The sequence below is a fragment of the Symphalangus syndactylus genome, chromosome 16 (genome assembly GCF_028878055.3).
Source record: "Symphalangus syndactylus isolate Jambi chromosome 16, NHGRI_mSymSyn1-v2.1_pri, whole genome shotgun sequence".
Taxonomy (NCBI): Eukaryota; Metazoa; Chordata; class Mammalia; order Primates; family Hylobatidae; genus Symphalangus; species Symphalangus syndactylus.
The window spans coordinates 86,770,426-86,789,372 of record NC_072438.2 but is presented as its reverse complement, the minus strand read 5'-3'; the positions used below and the strand labels follow the sequence as shown (position 1 = coordinate 86,789,372).

The following is an 18,947-nucleotide window of genomic DNA, read 5'->3' as shown; positions in this document are numbered from 1 at the left end:
GTGGTGGTGTGTGCCTGTAGTCCCTGCTACTCAGGAGGCTGAGTCAGGAGAATCACTTCAACTGGGAAGGTGGAGGTTGTGGTGATCTGAGATGGCACCACTGCACTCCAGCCTGGGTGACAGAGCAAGACCCTGTCTCAAAAAAAAAAAAAAAAAAAAAAAATTAACCAGCAGTATCCCTTTTGCAGATTTTATAATTTTTCCCTTTTCAGATTTGTCTGTCCGTGTCTCCATTCATCCATCCACCCATCCACGCTAATACACAGTAACTCATTGAGTTTACCTTTAACAGATTTCATTTTCAACTCATGCAGTTATTCCCAGGGGAAAAAAGTTTGCTCAAAGACTGCCTGCTGGAAGATAAGGGGCTAATATCTAAGATTTATAAATAACTCATGCAACTCAATAGCAAGAAAACATATAATCCAATTTTAAAAATGAGCAAAAGACTTAAATAGAAATTTTTCTAAAGATGTCATAAAAATGGCCAACAGGTACATGAAAAGGTGCTCAATATCACTAATCATCAGGGAAATGCAAATCAAAACTACCGTGAAATATCACCTCACACCTGTTAGGAGATCTATTATCAAAAAGACAAGAGATAGTAAGTGTGACGGAGGGTGTGAAGAAAAGAGAACCCTTGAAATCTAGATTGTTGCAGCCATTATGGAAAACAGTATGGAGCTTTCTAACTAAATTGAAAGTAGAGTACCGTATGACCCAGCAATCCCTCTTTTGGGCACATACCCAAAGGAGATGAAATCACCAGCTTGTAAATATATGTACATTCCCATGTTCATTACTTCAGTGTTCACAACAGCCAAGATACTGAAACAACCTAGGGTTTATCAATGGATGAATGGGTTAAGAAACTATTTAATATTTATGAAATATTATTATATTTAGTATATAATATATACATGTCATATATGTTATATAAATGAAATACTATTCAGCCATTGAAAAGGAGGAGATCCTGCCATTTTCCACAATATAGATGGATCTAGAGGTCTTGGTGGATTTTAAAAAGCCACCTGCTCTATGTATGTTCTGGAAGTTTTTTGTGTGTTATGAAAATGTACTGCTGTCTTAAAAATTGGGGCATTTTTTTCCTGATACTTCAGGGAATATTTTATCTTCAAGTAAAATGATCAAGAGCTTTTTATGTATACTGCTTTGCATTGTTTCTTGCCAAGGATGCTGTGGGTGATATCTGCTCCTTGGTGATAAGGATTCCACCTTGGAGAACAGAAGCTGCAGGGAAGGAAGGCGTTTAGAGGAACTATGCTACAGTTTCATCACAATCCCCATTTTCAATTACCAAAAGGCCTTCTCAGAATTTAAGGACACTCAAAGCAGGCAGCAATTAATTGAATTCCAGATAGAAGCTTTTGACCATGTATATTTCACCTGGCACTTTTTGCAAATCTCACTTTCCCTGTTCAGAATAATTCCTGGCAGTGTTGTAGCGTTCTTCCAAATACCACTCATGCATCTCACCATCTTGCCTAAGGGAAAAGTGAAGGAAGATGTAGTCTAAACAGCTAATTTTCATATAAATGTATATAAAAATGTAAAATACATTAAAATTAACAATAATATCCCCTTAGTGTTACTGCTAAACTGTATTTTAGCCCAGTGCATATCACCTTACTACTAAGTAAATGGCAGTTTTGCACCAAGACATCAGATCGATGGAAATTCACTTGGAATAGACACTCAGGCATGAAAGTATGTTCATACCTACAAAATATTCTAAATCCATAATCTAAGTTCAAATATAGTCAGCTTTATTTTCTTTCAGCAAATATAGTCAGTTTGTATTGCAATGTCATAAGACCAGGAGGAGGGTTGCAGCATTCTTCTACCTCTGTCATCTTAATATTTGTCTCTGATGTTCTCCTCTCTTAGTGTGTGTCCTGGTACCCCTGCATCGGGGTCCCTGCTTCTACTCTCAGAAGAATCAGCAGTTATTGCCAATGTCCATTCAGCTGCCAGTCTTCTGAAAGAAACGTAGGAGAAAAAAACTGTGTACAAAGAGTACACTTGGTCTTTCTACATTCTCTTCTGTGACCGAAATATACTACTTAGGAGGTAGAAATTGTCCTTGTTTTGAATTTGAAGCCATGCTTTATTTTCCTGCTATACAGACATATTCTGGTACTCTTTATAATAATATCTAGTGACAGTAAATAGCTCCTGATATCAAAGGGTAAAACACATTGTATGAAGCGATTCATAGTTTATCCATAACAAAATCTATTTTCAAATGTAAATACATATATTTTTAAATTTGGAAATATATTTAATGTATTGTGGAAAATATCAAGAAAAGATATTTTGTGACAACTTCTAGGTATGCATCTCTGTACTTTTTACTTGTCATGCTTTATAATCTTTTTAATTATCAGGTACAATTTATTTGAGACAAATTGTTAATCATCTTTTCAAAAGTTCTCTGAGGTTGTTGGCCTGCTGTAGGAATAGCAGGAAGGAATCAGAGACTCTTGGTGTGTCTTCTGGTAGAAGAGACATCCAGCTTTCCTAAGCGCTTGGAGTATGAAAGAGTGGCAGGTTTTAGAAATCCACCTCACCCTCCCCCCTCCGCCCCCACGCACAGGGTAAGTATCTTTCATTCCTCAGGGGCCACCTCTAGGCAGGTAGTGTCTTCTGCTTCAAGATGAATAAAACCTAGGCAGGCGGGAGAGGGAGTTCAGTGCCCTCACAGCTGCTAAAATGTCAGAGCTCAGAGCCTAGGATTGTCTTTCCCTCCTGGCCCGAAATAAGTTGTTCACCTGCCTCCAAGAAACACTGGTTTCAGCAATAAATCTCTGAGTACCCATAATAATGAAGGTGGGTACCATGGTAACTTGGATGGCAGTTTTGAAGTCCAAAATTGGTTTATATTTAAGATTTTCCTTAAAGATTTGCTATTCATTCTAGATGATTACCAAAGGGAAGTAAGATTTCTTTTCTTATGAATGATTTAAAATGCAGCATGTATACCACCTGGAATAGAAAAATACATGCCAAGCTAGAATTATTTAACATATACGTCCATTCAATTCAAGATGTTTGTTGTGCACCTACTATATATCATAAACAATGGCAGGTGCTGCCAGGACAGAAACAAGGAAAGGATGTAATCCTTGTCTCAAAGGAGTTTTTAGTGTAATAGAAGGTATGCCCATCATCTGTTGCGACAGTAATACTGTGTAAAAAATCACCCCCAAACTCAGTGGTTTAAAAACATTGTTTATGCTAGCTCATGCATCTGTGGTTCATCTGGGTATTGGCTGAACCAAGCTGGCCTTGGTTGAGCCTGTCTGTAAGGCACAGGTTGGAGGAAGTTCTGTCTGCTTCATGGGTCTCTCATTATTCTTTTTTTTTTTTTTTTTTTTTTTTGACAGAGTTTCACTGTGCAGTGGTGCAATCTCGCTCGACTCACTGCAACCTCCAACCTCTGCCTCCTGGGTGCAAGCAAAAATTCACGTGCCTCACCCTCCTGAGTAGCTGGGATCATAGAGGTGTGCCACCACACCTGAGTAATTTTTGTATTTTTAGTAGAGACAGGTTTTTATCATTCCGGCCAGGCTGGTCTCAAACTCTTGGCCTCAAGTGATCCGCCCACCTCAGCCTCCCAAAGGGCTGGGATTATAGGCATGAGCCACTGCGCCTGCAAGGGGCTAGTGAGGCATGTTCTCCTCACTGTAATGGTAGAAGATTGAGAGGTCAAGCCCAGCTGCACAAATGGCTTTCCAACATTTTCTGCCAAAGCAAGTCACATGGACAAGCCCTGTGTCCAAGACAAGAATGAGGAAATATACTCTGTCTGAGGTGAATTGCAAAGTATATGACAAAGGATATGGGGACACAGGGAGGGATGCAAAATTAGGAAAATATATAGCAGGTGCGCAAATGTCTTGAATTGAATGGAAATGCTAATATGTTAAAAATAATACAATCAACCACATTAGGAAAAGATAAATTCACAAATGTCTATATAACAAAGGGTGGGGGCTTCACAAGGGAAGGGATCCTATCTCAAAGACAGGAAGAAAACTTCTTGAAGGAGATGGCATTTGCAGCCACTCAAGAAAGGTGTTGTATTTCAAGAGGCTAACATGGGAGGTTGGGGCAGCACATAATTCAAAGATGCTCCATGAGCACAGTGTGGACGCACATAAGCCATTCTCAGTGTTAGGTTATAAAGAAGCAACTGAACAGAAAAATTGCAGCAACAGAAAAAGGAGATCTGTAAGAAAACTACAAGTAGGGGGAGACATCAGGTCTCAGAAATTTTTGTGTTGCATGTTATTGCTGGAAGTTCTTTGTGTTAATTTCCAGGGTATGAAATATGCAAAAGCATGTAAGCATAGAGCTTTTGTTTAAATCTTGAGAACTATAATTAGAGCTGGAAATGACTTAGAAATTGCTTAGCTCAGTTCACTTATTTTATAGATGAGGAAATATGTATTTTGAAGATAAATTCTCTATGTGTGGATATGTATGTATATCTATATAGATACATACCTATGCAGATAGTTCCTGATTTTACTATGGCTTAAATACAATTTTCAGACTTTATGATGGTACAAAAGTGATACACATTCAGTAGAAACTGTACTTTGAGTACCCATATAACCATTCTGTTTTTTACTTTCAGTACAGTATTCAATAAGTCACATGAGATATTCAACACTTCATTATAAAATAGGCTTTGTGTTAAATGACTTTGTTACTGTAGGCTATTGTAAACCTTCTGAGCACGTTTAAGGTAGGCTAGGATAAGCAAACATGTTTGGGAGATTAGATGTTTTAAATGCATTTTCAACCTGGGATATTTTAAATTTATGATGGGCTTATGGCCCGAAAACCCCATAGTAAGCTGGGGAGCATCTTCATGTGTGTGGGTATATGTATGTGTGTAAAATATATAAAATATATAAATATATTAACAGAGAAAATACATTTCTTCCTAAATAAAACCATATATGTGGTATTATTACCATATATATCCAATGTGTATATATGTATTATTATATCCAATGTATATTATTTTATATAATATATAATATCAATGTATATTATGTAGATATAAAATTTATATCATATTGGATCTAATAATACACATATATACATTGGATATATATGGTAATAATACCATGTATATGGTTATATATAATATACATTGGATACTACATATATATCAAAAATATATAATATGCAATTATATTTAGAGAGAAAGACTAAATTCTTCTCCTGTGTATATTGAGAAAAAGAGAGAGGAAATGAGCCTACTTCTTGAAGTGGTATTCTAAAGAATTCTTAATCCCTCACAAATTTTAAAACTGCTGTGTCCTTATCAGCGATCTCTCTAGTTCCAAGGAATAGAATATGGTTCATACTATTCAAATGCAAATGGGAGGTTGTTAATAAGAAGAAAAAATAAACATGTTTCCAGTTACCCAAGGACTGGAAATGCTGTGTGTAATGCCTGACCTAGCAGAGGCCTTTCATTGGCTCCCCTAGTCTGGGGCACTGTTTTCAACAGAAAGAGGAGCAGACACTGGGAGAAGTGAGCCAAGGCAGCAGGTGTCCTCTGCGCCGACTCACTACTCTTCCTGTCTTCTGAAACTCAGTCCCCTCATTTGTAAATGCAACATAATCACCCATCTAACCAAAATATAATTAGGGAGGTAAACCAGTTTGTGTATCTAATATATGAGGTTTCTCCAGAATAGAAATAATGAAACTTTGAAGTTGTGCCCTTACCATAATCCCCATTCATGTAGACTGGAAGTTGTCAAACGATGACCTGATGGGATTTGCTCCCTGGTCTGGACAGGGACTAGTCCAGCTGGTCTGCTTTTATAAATTAGGTTTTATTAAAACAGCCAATCTCCTTTGTTTACACTCTGTTTGTGGTAGCTTTTGCACAACAATGGCAGGGCTTGTCGTTGCAAGGGGGACAGAGCCCATGGCCTGCAAAGCCTCAGTATTGCATATCTGACCCTGTTCATTGCAGTCTGGTCTCTCCTGGTGCAGACCACAGGGAACTGTCGCTTTCTGGAATGGACGACACATGCACGTGCTTGGTCCTCTGGGATGGCATTGGCAGGAGTCGGCCCAGGGAGGACATATGTGGAATGAGAATGTTGCCCCCATGAATGTTTTGTCTAAGAAAGAAACACGTGCTGGCTCACGCCTGTAATATCAGCATTTTGGTAGGCCAAGGCGGGCGGATGACCTGAGGTCAGGAGTTCAAGACCAACCTGGCCAACATGATGAAACCCGTCTCTACTAAAAATACAGAAAAAAAAAAAAAAATAGCCGGGTGTGGTGGCACATGCCTTTAATGCCAGCTACTTGGGAGGCTGAGTCAGGAGAATCTCTTGAACTCAGGAGGCGGAGATTGCCGTGAGCCGAGATCATGCCATTGCACTCCAGCCTGGGCAACAAGATCTAAAAAAAAAGAAAAGAAAGAAACCAGTGCTTTTGCTGCCTGTCTGGGGCTCTGCTGAGGCCAGCATCCTTAACCCTTTGTTCTCTGTCCTTTGCCAGACTCCGACCTGAGCATGCGCACACTGAGCACGCCCAGCCCAGCCCTGATATGTCCACCGAACCTGCCAGGATTTCAGAATGGAAGGGGCTCGTCCACCTCCTCGTCCTCCATCACCGGGGAGACGGTGGCCATGGTGCACTCCCCGCCCCCAACCCGCCTCACACACCCGCTCATCCGTCTCGCCTCCAGACCCCAGAAGGAGCAAGCCAGCATAGACCGGCTCCCGGACCACTCCATGGTGCAGATCTTCTCCTTCCTGCCCACCAACCAGCTGTGCCGCTGCGCGCGCGTGTGCCGCCGCTGGTACAACCTGGCCTGGGACCCGCGGCTCTGGAGGACTATCCGCCTGATGGGCGAGACCATCAACGTGGACCGCGCCCTCAAGGTGCTGACCCGCAGACTCTGCCAGGACACCCCCAACGTGTGTCTCATGCTGGAAACTGTAACTGTCAGTGGCTGCAGGCGGCTCACAGACCGAGGGCTATACACCATCGCCCAGTGCTGCCCCGAACTGAGGCGACTGGAAGTCTCAGGCTGTTACAATATCTCCAACGAGGCCGTCTTTGACGTGGTGTCTCTCTGCCCCAATCTGGAGCACCTGGATGTGTCAGGTAAATGGGCACTGACCTACCAGCTATGGGCCCTCCTGGTGCACCATCCTAAAACAGTGGGGACAGTGCCACCACTGGAGGGTCCTCTTCTTGCAAGCCATCAGAGATGAGGGGCGGGTGGTAGGGAGGCTGGCTTTTGCAGAGAAACTGTCTCTATGGAATCATGACCCTGGAGGCCACAAGTTTCCCTTTCATCAAATAATGTCCACTTCTTAGGGGAGTTCTTAGGGGAATTCTAGCACATTTTGCCTGGGAGTTGAGGTTAGTATGACTTTTAAATGTCTTTACTCTTCATAACTCTCACAGTTACTTCAGAGCAACCATAGATAGTGCAAACAGGGTGTCCAAGTGTAGAGAAATAGGAAACAAATGACTAACTCAAACACAGTTAGCTTAGAAACTATCCTTGTGCCCACTTGCTGTTGGTCCCTGGAGCCTGGAATCTTTGTCCAAGCTGTAAAAATGACCTCGTGTGTTTTCGTACCACGGGCCAGACGGTGCCCACTGTGGGCGATAAAACACTCAGCTGGGGGCTGTGCTCATGATCACTTGCCATTTTGTAGTGTCTCCTTAGATTTCACCAGTACTCTTCTTACATCCGGGTTAATCCTGCATCTTTTCTCAAGCAAAATTCTCAGTTACATAGTGCAAGGGCAAGGTCCATTGAATTAAATCTTTAGTCCTTTTAAAAATTGAAGGAAGTTGGGCACAGAGGCCCACGCCTGTAATCTGAGCACTTGGGAGGCTGAGGCATGAGGATTACTTGAGCCCAGGAGTTCGAGGCTGCAGTGAACTATGATCATACCACTGCACTCCAGCCTGGAGGACAGAGTGAGACCCTGTCTCTGGAAAAAAAAAAAAAAAATTGAAGGAAATCCCAGCATGGCTGCTTTGCTTGGAAACCTCTCTCAGGCAGGAAGAATTAAAGCCCAGACTCACACTTAGGCGCCAGACATGATCTGGCTGGACTAACAGCCCTTCCTTATCTCATTTGCTGCCTAGTCAAAAGATGAACATTCGAGAGGCTGAAATGTGTAAGATGCATCAGGGACTTGACTTAAAAAAAACCAACAGCACGACCAGCAACCTCAGGGAGTTTGGGGGAGGGGTCAAGAAGTAAAAACCACTATGATGGGTGAATAAACAGAATCTGGGATTTACAAGCATCTGAGGCCAGTGATGCCCTCCAACAAAATCCCAGCTAAAGCCGGCTCTCAGCTTGCTCTCTCTTTCGAAAGCCAACATCTGAAAATATTTCAGATGACAGCCCATTACTTTTTGCAGATTCTTTCCTGTGCTGGAGAGCAGCTCGCTGCTCCTCTACTTCAGCTGGCTTCAAGACAAAACCATAGCAGCCATATGTTCAGTTAGTCATGAGTAGCCAGTGGCATCGAGAAGCAGGAAACCAGGAGGTTTTCTTACATTTTTCCTCCAAGGAATTCTGGAAAGAGAAAATGTTGTGATGTGGTGGAAACAAGTTTCAAAACTTTGTGATTTAGGAAAATTCACAGCTTTTTCTAGATGTGTTTCCTCTTCATTTAAAAAAAAATGGCAAAGGACTGGGTTCTTTAACATCTAAGAATTGGAGCATTTATAATCATTTCATTTTATTTTATTTTCTTAGATTAGAAAATGATTCATTTTTGGAATCCCTATCTTTGTTAAAGGTGCTTCCCATGCACTCTTAATACAGGCTGCAAGTAATTGTACCCTCTTTTGGAGGGTCCTTTTGAAGTTCAGAAATGCAGAAACCACTTTTGCTATTTGGGAATGGAAATTCTTGCACTTCTAGCCTGAGTGATCCTGCTTGGCCCCTTGACTAACCAACCATTATTAAGCCTTGATATCTGTCCTGTAGGTTAACCTGCCTACTTTGAAAGTTCAAATATATTGTGTAGCCTCCCCTAATGTCTCCCAATGACAACGGTGATCTGTATACATAGAGATAAAAATGAGGGGAATCTGCAGCTCACCAAGTTAAGAACACAGAATCCCAGGTATGGGAGAAAGTTTCAGATAGATGGTCTTGAAAGACTCAACAGGCCATGAGGATGGATTTGTCATCAGCACCTACTACGGGTGTCCTCCTGTTCTGAGGGCATCTGGAAATTGTTATGTTGATGCAGAGAAGCCAGAGGGCTGCCGCAGTTGATTTCATTATGCCTGGTTCTCTTTAGTTTTACAGCTGGGCTCCGATAGTGGCCACGTTCTCAGTGGCAGTAGACTTGACTTTGGACGACTCATCACTGGTCTAGAGCTTAATTCTCCCAAAGGAGATGAGACTGCCTATCCCATCCCTAGCATGCAGAAAATGCTCATCTGGGAAGCTGTCTTTAAAGTCACTGAAAATGACTACAACTGTATTGTTTTGTCATTATCAGCATTAAAACCAATGCACTATATTGTTGAATATATTGCAATAACGAGAGGAGGTGGTAATAACATATTTGTGAAAGCTGTATGAAATCTGGAATTAACTGAAGAACTCCTTAGGTTTGTTCAACCAATTTTCAAAATATAAAATGTGGTAACTGTTAAAAATAATATTGCTTCAGAAAGAACCTCTAACTGGAGACCTGGAATCATCCTTGTTTCTCCCCCTAATCAATAGAGTCCTGTTCAGGTGATTCTACTTCCCCGGTACCTTGAGTCCATCTCTGCCTGCCTGGATGCAGGCTTCCCCAGCCATTCCTTCTTATACCCATCTCCATTGCCTCCAGAGGAATTGTTTCATACTGCAAGTCTAACCTTCACTTTCTTGCATGAAACCTCCAATAATTGCTCCCTATGACCTACAGGAAAAATTCAAGTTCCTCCACAGAGCATGTAACAGCCATCATAAGATGCTCTTCTTAGGTGTAAATTTCATCTCTTTCCTGCATACACTCAATGCTCCCTTCTGTAGAACCATTTTATCTGCATGTCCCCAAACACATCTGATCTGTGCATACGATGATATGTGCATGCCTCTCTGGCTTGTGTGCCTGTCCTCCTCTGCCTACTGTCCCTCCTCGAGAACTCTCTGAAGAGACTTTTCATTGCTTAAACTCCAGTCAAGCATCCCCTGAATGTAGCCTTCCCCGCCTCACCCCCAGTGAGTTAAGGGTTTTTTTCTAGGTGTCTGCCTTTTGGGTACAGAAAGCTAGAGCACTGATGGACTTGGAATTCTCAACTCATGATGAGCTTTGAGCTTTATAAGGGCGGAAATATGTCATATTTCATTTTTGCACTTTTATGACATTGTAATTAAGTGAACACAGGCGTGTCAAAGTTTTAGGTGGTCATTTTGGCCTCTAAAAGCCTTAAAGTTCCCTTTGTTAATACTCTAAGCAAGGATTTAGGAAGCTGCAGTGCAACAGTTAAAAATTCCTCATCAGTAAAAGTGAGGTGGTTGGGAGGATTAAGTGAGTTAAGACATGTTAAGTTCTCAAACACATGCTCTGAAGGGAACCATGTAGGAGGCACTCAATAAATCACAGCTGTCATTGTTGTCGTCATATTGTCCTTGTTATTAACCTGCCTGGAAGTCAGCAGTTGTTCTGCATTGACTTAACCATTTTACGCCCCAGAAGAGGTAGAGATATCACCCTAATAATGAGAGGAAGTGGTAATAAAGAGCATATTTGTGAAAGCTGAATGAAATCTGGGATTAACTGCAGAAACACCACAGATTTATTCAACCTATGTTGTCTATTCCCTACTGAATATTTATATACCTTACCCTAGATGTCAAAGCAGGCCCCTGATCTCATCACAAAAGACAATTCTTGCCTTGGTTTTGCCTAAATCCTTTCAGACACCCTAAGTTTCCCCTCATGGATACCCTAACCCTCCCATGGACTTGCCCCTTGCTTTCCTTTCTCTGGAATGTGTCCATTATCTTACTACCTGGACTCCATATCTATTAATATATCTACAAATTGGTTTTCACTCCACATCTACACATCCAAATTATTTCTCTCTTTCAAGGATCCCTTTGGAAATTATGCCGTGGTGGCTTCCAAGTTTCCAAAGACCCCTGGGTGCCCAGTGTCTGAATGTCCACTTCATTTTCTACTGTATATCTCTTGTGTAATTTATCAACTCTATGATACATCATAGTCACTTCTTAAGTTTCTTGACTCCTCATTCCAAGACTTCAATTTAGAAAGGGGCTTATCTGTAGTCTGGTTGTACAAGTCATCATATAATCTCACTGAGCCTGCTATGCTTCATCTTGAAAAAATGATGCTTATTCTGGATGATTTCTAAGGTTCTCTCCATGTCTATAATGTTTGAATGTGTGAACTAATCATAAATAATACCTGCTGAGCCATGAACCAGTTTACTTTCCTTTCAACCCAAACCTCGCAAATCTATAAGAGTTTGGGCAAAACCTAAAATCTAAAATTATTGATCTAAAATAATACAAGCCTATAAAATAGTCTCTTTACCAAAACTGAACTAAACAAGTATTTCATTAAATTTGGAATTCAGTTTCAAAAGCAAAGTATACATTTTCCTGGACCAAATATATTATCTTTCCTAGTGTAGCAGATTTTGCTAATTTTGTTTTTAAAGAAAGGAAACTAGAACCAAGAGTTTAAGAGCAAAGGTTATCGTATGATCTTGAAAAACAAAGTGTCTTTATAGGCGTCACAAATGGCCAATCACTACCACAGACAAATTCAGTGCAAGCAGGATTTTACAGTCAGCCTCAAGAAAGAAACTCAAAGGGAAATTTCAAAGCTAAAAGGGACTAATCACCTTTTGCAAAACCACAAAGCCCACTGGAACAGTGTGACCTGCCTCTGACAAGCTGTTTTTGTTCTCCATTTTTGGAGTGTGTGCTTCACTCCTTCCTGAAATTCTTTGACTTAGTAACACGTGGTTTTTGAACCTCATTATTCCCAGGGCCTGAGTGTCTAAGAGTTTCCTGGGCAGCCTACCAGGAGGTGGGAGGAAGGTCCTCGTTAGCACTTTTGTGAGGCTGCTGGGAAGCCTTGGATATTGCGTGAAACAGCCAAGGTGCAGAAGTGTCCGAAGTGAGGCGCCTAGCTGTAGAACTGCCCGAGAGATTTGAGAAGAGCAGAGAGAAAATGAAAAATATATATACAACCTCGATAGTAGAATGAAATGCATAAAAATATACATTTATAAAATATTAGGTTGGTGTAAAAGTAATTGCCGTTTTTGTCTTTTATTTATTTATTTATTTTGAGATCAAGTCTTGCTCTGTCACCTAGGCTGGAATTCAGTGGTGCAATCCAGATTTTCTGCAACCTCCACCTCCCAAGTTCAAGCGATTCTTGTGCCTCAGCCTCCCAAATAGCTGGGATTACAGGCGTGCGCCACCATGCCTGGCTAATTTTTGCGTTTTTAGTAGAGACGGGGTTTTTGCCATGTTGCCCAGGCTAGTCTTGAACTCCTGGGCTCAAGCAGTCCACCCGCCTGGGCCTCCCAAAGTGCTGGGATTACAGGCGTGAGCCAACACACCCAGTCGGTTTTTGACATTTTAATTGCAAAAATCGCCGTTACTTTTGCACTAACCTAGTATTTATAGACTATGAATATTAGTTGCATTAATATACCATAAGCATACTGTACGTGTTTTTATAGAGCAATATATAGAGAACTTAAATATGCCATGAAATAAGTGTTTCATATATATAAATATATAAATTATATAGTATGTACATATATAACTTATGTACACATATTTTTTAGGAGATTAGAAACGATGTTTAGAGAGGCATCTAAAGATACCTTCCTATTAATATTGTTCTAACAATCAGGTAAGAAAATGTTTATAAAAGCCCTTTGTAAAATTCGTGATTCAACACAAATAAAAGACATTATCATTAACTATAAAACAGACAACTGTTTTTCAATGTAGGTATACTTCGGCCAAGGTCCTGAAGACTGTTGGAAGTTGGATGATCTCATCTGATCCTCTTACAGAAGACTGTTTCTCTCTATAAACCACTCATTCATTCAACAGATACTTAGCACCAGCTATGAACCAGAAATGAGACAGCAGTGAACGGCCCCAAGTCCCTTTTCTCAAAACTTACTTACATTCCAGAGTGAGGAGACAGCAAATAAATAAGTGAATAAATAAATATATAATGCCGCTCAGGGATAAAGACTCCTGAAAATAAAGGGGAGGAAAGCAGGGGATGCTAGTTTATACAAGCATGGTTGGGGACAAATTTTTCTATAAACTGAGATTGGCTCTGAGACCTGGGAAAGTCGGGAGGGCTAAGGGAAGCCATTTCCAGTGCTCAGAGGCTGGAGAGCATTTGTGGTGTCCGGGAAATGACAAGCCGGCCAGTGGGGTTGGAGGAATGAGGTAAAAGATGCCGTCAGAGAGCCCCGGGGTGCAGATCCTTGGGAGCCCTGTTAGACTCTGGATTTTACACTTGGAGTGAACGGGCGCCATCCCGAGGCTTTGCACAGGGGCAAGCTTCGAGTTCCGCTTTTCAAGACGCCTCTGGCAGATAGGGGTGCGGGGAATTGACTGTAGGAGCTAAGGGCAGGGAAGGGAGTCTGGTTCAAGGGCTACAGCAACAATCCAGATAACACAGTTGTTCTTCCTCAGCTAAAGAGGGCTGAATTGCTCAGAAGTTCTGTTCAATTGACAGAAGGTCACCTTGCCAGACTAATATATTCACTTCCCATAGCGTTTTCAGAGCATATGCATATCTGTTCTCTCATTGCATCCTCATTATATCTGAAGTGTCGGCTCACCACCTATTCATTCCCATTGCATAAAGGACAGTTCTGAGAAGCAGCAACGTTAAGCCTCCTGCCTGAACCAGGTGTGACTCCCAACCCAGTGCTCTTTCTGCTAAACCAAGGTACATGCCCGAGCTTTGTCTTTCATATCTCACTTTGGACCAGGGAGCTTCCAAACCACGGCAGCGCAAGAACTCACTTTCACTGAGCTCCTGGAACTTTCCAGGGCCAAGGCAAGATATTTACACACATCCTCTCATTTCTCCATCCCTGCTGCCTCCCAGGGAATGGGATCCTCCCTATTTTAAGACAAAGGAAATACTGAGAAGGATTGATTTGCTAAAATGTCAGGCAAGTAGGGACAGATGACAGATCAGGAATTGGAACCATGGTTTTTCTGATCCAATTCTCTTAAGCTCAGATAATAGAAATAATGTAGTTAAATAATCAGATAAATATGGGGAACCCATTCTTGCATTTCTTCTCTATAGAGACCAAGACAGGAAGGGGTAACGTCAGCCTCGGACCCAGACTTGGACGAGGGTCAGGAATGCCCCAGGGCATTCCCGGGCGTGGCTCCCCTGCTCGCAGGTTGCTCTGAGCCTGTGTTATGTCTCTTTGTGCAGGATGCTCCAAAGTGACCTGCATCAGCTTGACCCGGGAGGCCTCCATTAAACTATCCCCCTTGCATGGCAAACAGATTTCCATCCGCTACCTGGACATGACGGACTGCTTCGTGCTGGAGGACGAAGGCCTGCACACCATCGCGGCGCACTGCACGCAGCTCACCCACCTCTACCTGCGCCGCTGCGTCCGCCTGACCGACGAGGGCCTGCGCTACCTGGTGATCTACTGTGCCTCCATCAAGGAGCTGAGCGTCAGCGACTGCCGCTTCGTCAGCGACTTCGGCCTGCGGGAGATCGCCAAGCTGGAGTCCCGCCTGCGGTACCTGAGCATCGCGCACTGCGGCCGGGTCACCGACGTGGGCATCCGCTACGTGGCCAAGTACTGCAGCAAGCTGCGCTACCTCAACGCGAGGGGCTGCGAGGGCATCACGGACCACGGCGTGGAGTACCTCGCCAAGAACTGCACCAAACTCAAATCCCTAGATATCGGCAAATGCCCTTTGGTATCCGACACGGGCCTGGAGTGCCTGGCCCTGAACTGCTTCAACCTCAAGCGGCTCAGCCTCAAGTCCTGCGAGAGCATCACCGGCCAGGGCTTGCAGATCGTGGCCGCCAACTGCTTTGACCTCCAGACACTGAATGTCCAGGACTGCGAGGTCTCCGTGGAGGCCCTGCGCTTTGTCAAACGCCACTGCAAGCGCTGCGTCATCGAGCACACCAACCCGGCTTTCTTCTGAAGGGAGAGAGTTCATCCGGCGTTGTATTCACACAAACCTGAACAAAGCAATTGTTTTTGAAAAGCAGCGTATGTAAGCACCGACACCCACTCATAACAGCTCTTTCCTCCAGGAAGGTTATTAGGAATCTGGCCTTTATTTTTCCTCATTTCTCATGGGCAACAGAGGCTAAAGAAACGAAGCAAGGCAAACAGCAAACAGGCATTTTGGTCAGGTCATTTGTAGGCAGTTTCTCTTCTCACAAAAGATGTACTTCAGCAGGCTGATCGCTGTTCCTTGAGCAAGGCGCTTCCTTTCCTCCCCTCAGGCCCACTCGCACACAGGCCACACCCCCACAGTTCCACGCCTCCCCCCCCAGGCCATACCCTCCCTTCCTAGAGCAGCAGCGAGAACCCATCATCAGAATCACAGTGCTCTCCAGACCTCCTCTCTAAACTGCTTCATTGACCTAAGTCACTCTCTTCAATCCCACACCCATGGACATTCTTGTCAACTCAATATCATAGCACTTTGCATAGGCAAAATACTTTTCAGGCCTTTTTAAAAAATTCATTACAGCCAACAGCTGGGGAAAGACATGCAGTCCTCCCCCAGCTCTGCCAATGACTATGACCTTGGCCAAAGCACTTCACTGCTCTGGGCTGCAGCTTCTAGCACTGAATCAGAGGCCACACAGCCCAAAGATTAGCTTCATGTCCATTATAGCATTGAGGGAGCAGAGATACCCATACACAGAAGCACCTTGGCATAGAGCACCCAGGCATCGACCTCTTCCAGGAGAATTGATTCTGTGGATGGATGTGATTTCAGGAGATTGTGCAGTGCCAGGATCAGTGCACAAAGGGTCCTGTATGTCCTTTGGCTGCAAATCACCCACTTCCCTATGTGTTTCAGTGGGAGAATTTCGTCTCCCACCTCCTCACATCCTCTTTTGCCAGGCTGGATGCTGTCGTTTCTGTACACAAATACTTTCTGCATTCCCCCCTCCACACCATCCTAGCGAGGCACCAGCAAGCCTAATTCACAGCAAAGCCCAGATCACCCCATCAGTTGCTTTTACTCAGTGTTTTCAAATAGGAGTAAAGGCCCTCGCAATTTTCAATTAACAAGCCAGGCCCAAGGGAACACATGTCCTCAAAAGTTTTTCTAATCCCTTGCCTTGCACACCTGGCATGCATCAGGCACATCTGTCCTACAGCTGGCAGAGACAGATGCCTCGGTTCTTTGTCATTCAGATTGCATTTGGCCTCTTCTCATCTATTTATTTCTTTATGCATCCAGACTTCATCACATGAAGCCTATTGGGGTTAAGTTTGTAAGTGTTTTAATTGTGCAAATTGCCACCCTGTGTACCTCCTCTGTGTCTGTCTGCATGTTTTCCATCAAAGAATGCAAAGCAGACTTCCAGGTGTTTAAATTCTGTTCACTCAAAAATGCCAGATGAATGGAAGAGGGAACACACTGAGATGACTTAGACTCTGGTCCACCAACCAGACCCTTGGAATGGAATATTAAAATCATTACAAGGTATGGATTTTAAATGGATGAAATTTCAAATTATCTTATTTGGATAGAAGTCTATATTCTAGCCTCATTTGCTTGAAGTCAGATAGCCACAAGAAATTCCATTGCTCGTTTTCATGAAATTCACTTGTCTTTTGCTAATAAACAAACACTTGGCCCTTTCCCAGATTATTCTCTAGCCAAGCCCCACCTTCATTACGTTGAAATCCCTCATTTATTTCCTTCTCAAAGTGCCCATTATCCAAACACAGAACCTCTGCATCTCCAAGCCAGTTATGCTGAGTTTGTGAAACTTAGACACCCTTGACAACTGCACTCCTACTGTAGGCTCCTGTGCATACTGTCGTCTTCTGTGGGGGGATGGAGAGGTTAGTGTGATGAGGTGGCGTCTGCCCAGGAGGTTTCTTTCATACATCATGGCCTCCCATCCAATCAACATCATCAACTTACATGTGTAATCAAGGCTCTGTGCCATGGGGGAAATGAATCATTTAGCTAGGCCAGGATCTAGTGACAGCCACAGAGTTTAGAACCATGAAAGAAGTTGAAGGTAGCATTCCTCAGCTCTGTGACTTGTGACCCTATTTGAAGTTTCAGGATTTGGGTGTCACAAAGGGTTGTCCCTAATCCTTGGCCCTGGGGTCTTCCGAGTGAGCTGGTTTAATACTCTGAGAATGAGCAGGGAGATCCAGATAATGAATCCCTGACCGCATCACCTAAACTGTCTTCCAAGCACGAGACAAAGCTGACTGTTCACACTGATTGCCCAGCCCATACCATCTTGCCAGTTTCTCCTTTTCTCCCAGTCTCCTCTTCATCCATTCTGTTCTCCCTTGGGGTGGGAATCTATGATGGGGGTTACTGGGGAAACAGCTCAGCAGATTTTTAGAGACCAAACCAAAGGTCTCACTAGGAAATTTATCTGTTTTAAAACATTGCTTCCTTCCTGGCTCTGCTAAATTGAATGCTCATTGTTTGTTGTTGTTGTTTTTTAATTCTAATGTTCAAATCACTGCGTGCTGTATGAATCTAGAAAGCCTTAATTTACTACCACCAAGAAATAAAGCAATATGTTCGTAATCGGCCTCAGCTTCATTTTTAATAACCTTTCCAGAGAAGAGTGCTGTTTGGTCGGGGGCCCTCAAAAGTATGCAGAAAACTTTCTTTGAAGGACAGAGCAAGCCAGGTCACTGCCACTGTTGCCTGCTTGGAGATACAGTGATGGTTTTCTCATCTCATTTGGACCAATGATTTTGGCTTAAAATTGGCAGGTAAGTGAAAAACCATTACCTTCACAGTATGGTTCAGGTCTTCAATTCCTTAACCCAAACCCTGTGAGACTCTGTCTCCAAAAAATAAAAAATTTATCTACGGTGGGTTTTGTAATACCTACCTCAGCGACTGGGACATCACCTTTAACCAGTCATATTAATATTTCTTCAGCAATAGATCTGAATAGTCACATGACATGAGATTATTATAGACTATAAATAGCCTTGCATCAGTTGAGATCTGGTTTTGTCAGGAAATTAATTTATACCATAAGTAACAAAAAAAAACTATTTTTTTCAGAGCTTTCTGGATTTCAGAATTATGAAGAGCTAAGGACATGAATATATTTACCTTGGCACTGGTTACAAACATTGGAGGAAACTTCAAAATTACACTGACCATTCCTTGTTATAATTTGTTAAAGTGTCTTACAGTACTATTAGATTGGTGCAAAAGTAATTATTTTTGCCATTACTTTTAATGGCAAAATTGCAATTACTTTTGCACCATCCTAAAAGAACCTGGAAGGAGAAGATGGAAACCTGATCTAAGTCAGTTAGAAAAAGTGAAATGCCAAATCCCTTCTTCCCCACACAAACCTTTCCATCTGAGAAATCAGCATGGCAAAAAGCAAGTACTGATAGATGAAAGGGAAACTTCATCCTTAGCAAGCAAGAAAGTGTTAATTTTAACTGTATTTGTCTTTGACCTTCTTCTCATCCTGTGTTAGCTGCTTAAACAACGTTCACATAAACCAATGGGACGCTCAAATGGCTTGCGACATTAATTTGAGGATGCCCCATGCAATTCTTGTCAAGATCCTGGAATAAGCCTAGAAGTAAGTAAAATGCGTTCACCTTTGAGGTTCATGACTTCTTAAATTGACATTTGT

The 18,947-nt window shown here is 42.6% G+C and overlaps 1 protein-coding gene across 4 annotated transcripts in view; it reads left to right on the top strand.

Annotated features, from left to right (window-relative positions):
• Positions 1–17,863, top strand: part of FBXL7 (F-box and leucine rich repeat protein 7) — a 440,078-nt gene extending 422,215 nt beyond the window's left edge. For 3 of the 4 annotated variants that reach the window (XM_055245789.2, XM_063619577.1, XM_055245790.2), the window contains exons 3-4: positions 6,568–7,179; positions 14,523–17,863. In XM_055245789.2, coding sequence (XP_055101764.1) covers positions 6,568–7,179; positions 14,523–15,259 — 1,349 coding nt within the window. In that variant the 3' untranslated portion in view covers positions 15,260–17,863. Of the gene's footprint in view, positions 1–2,091; positions 2,098–6,567; positions 7,180–14,522 lie in introns of those variants that run through there. The other variant, XM_063619578.1, reaches the window with a different exon arrangement.
• Positions 17,864–18,947: the final 1,084 nt, after the last annotated feature.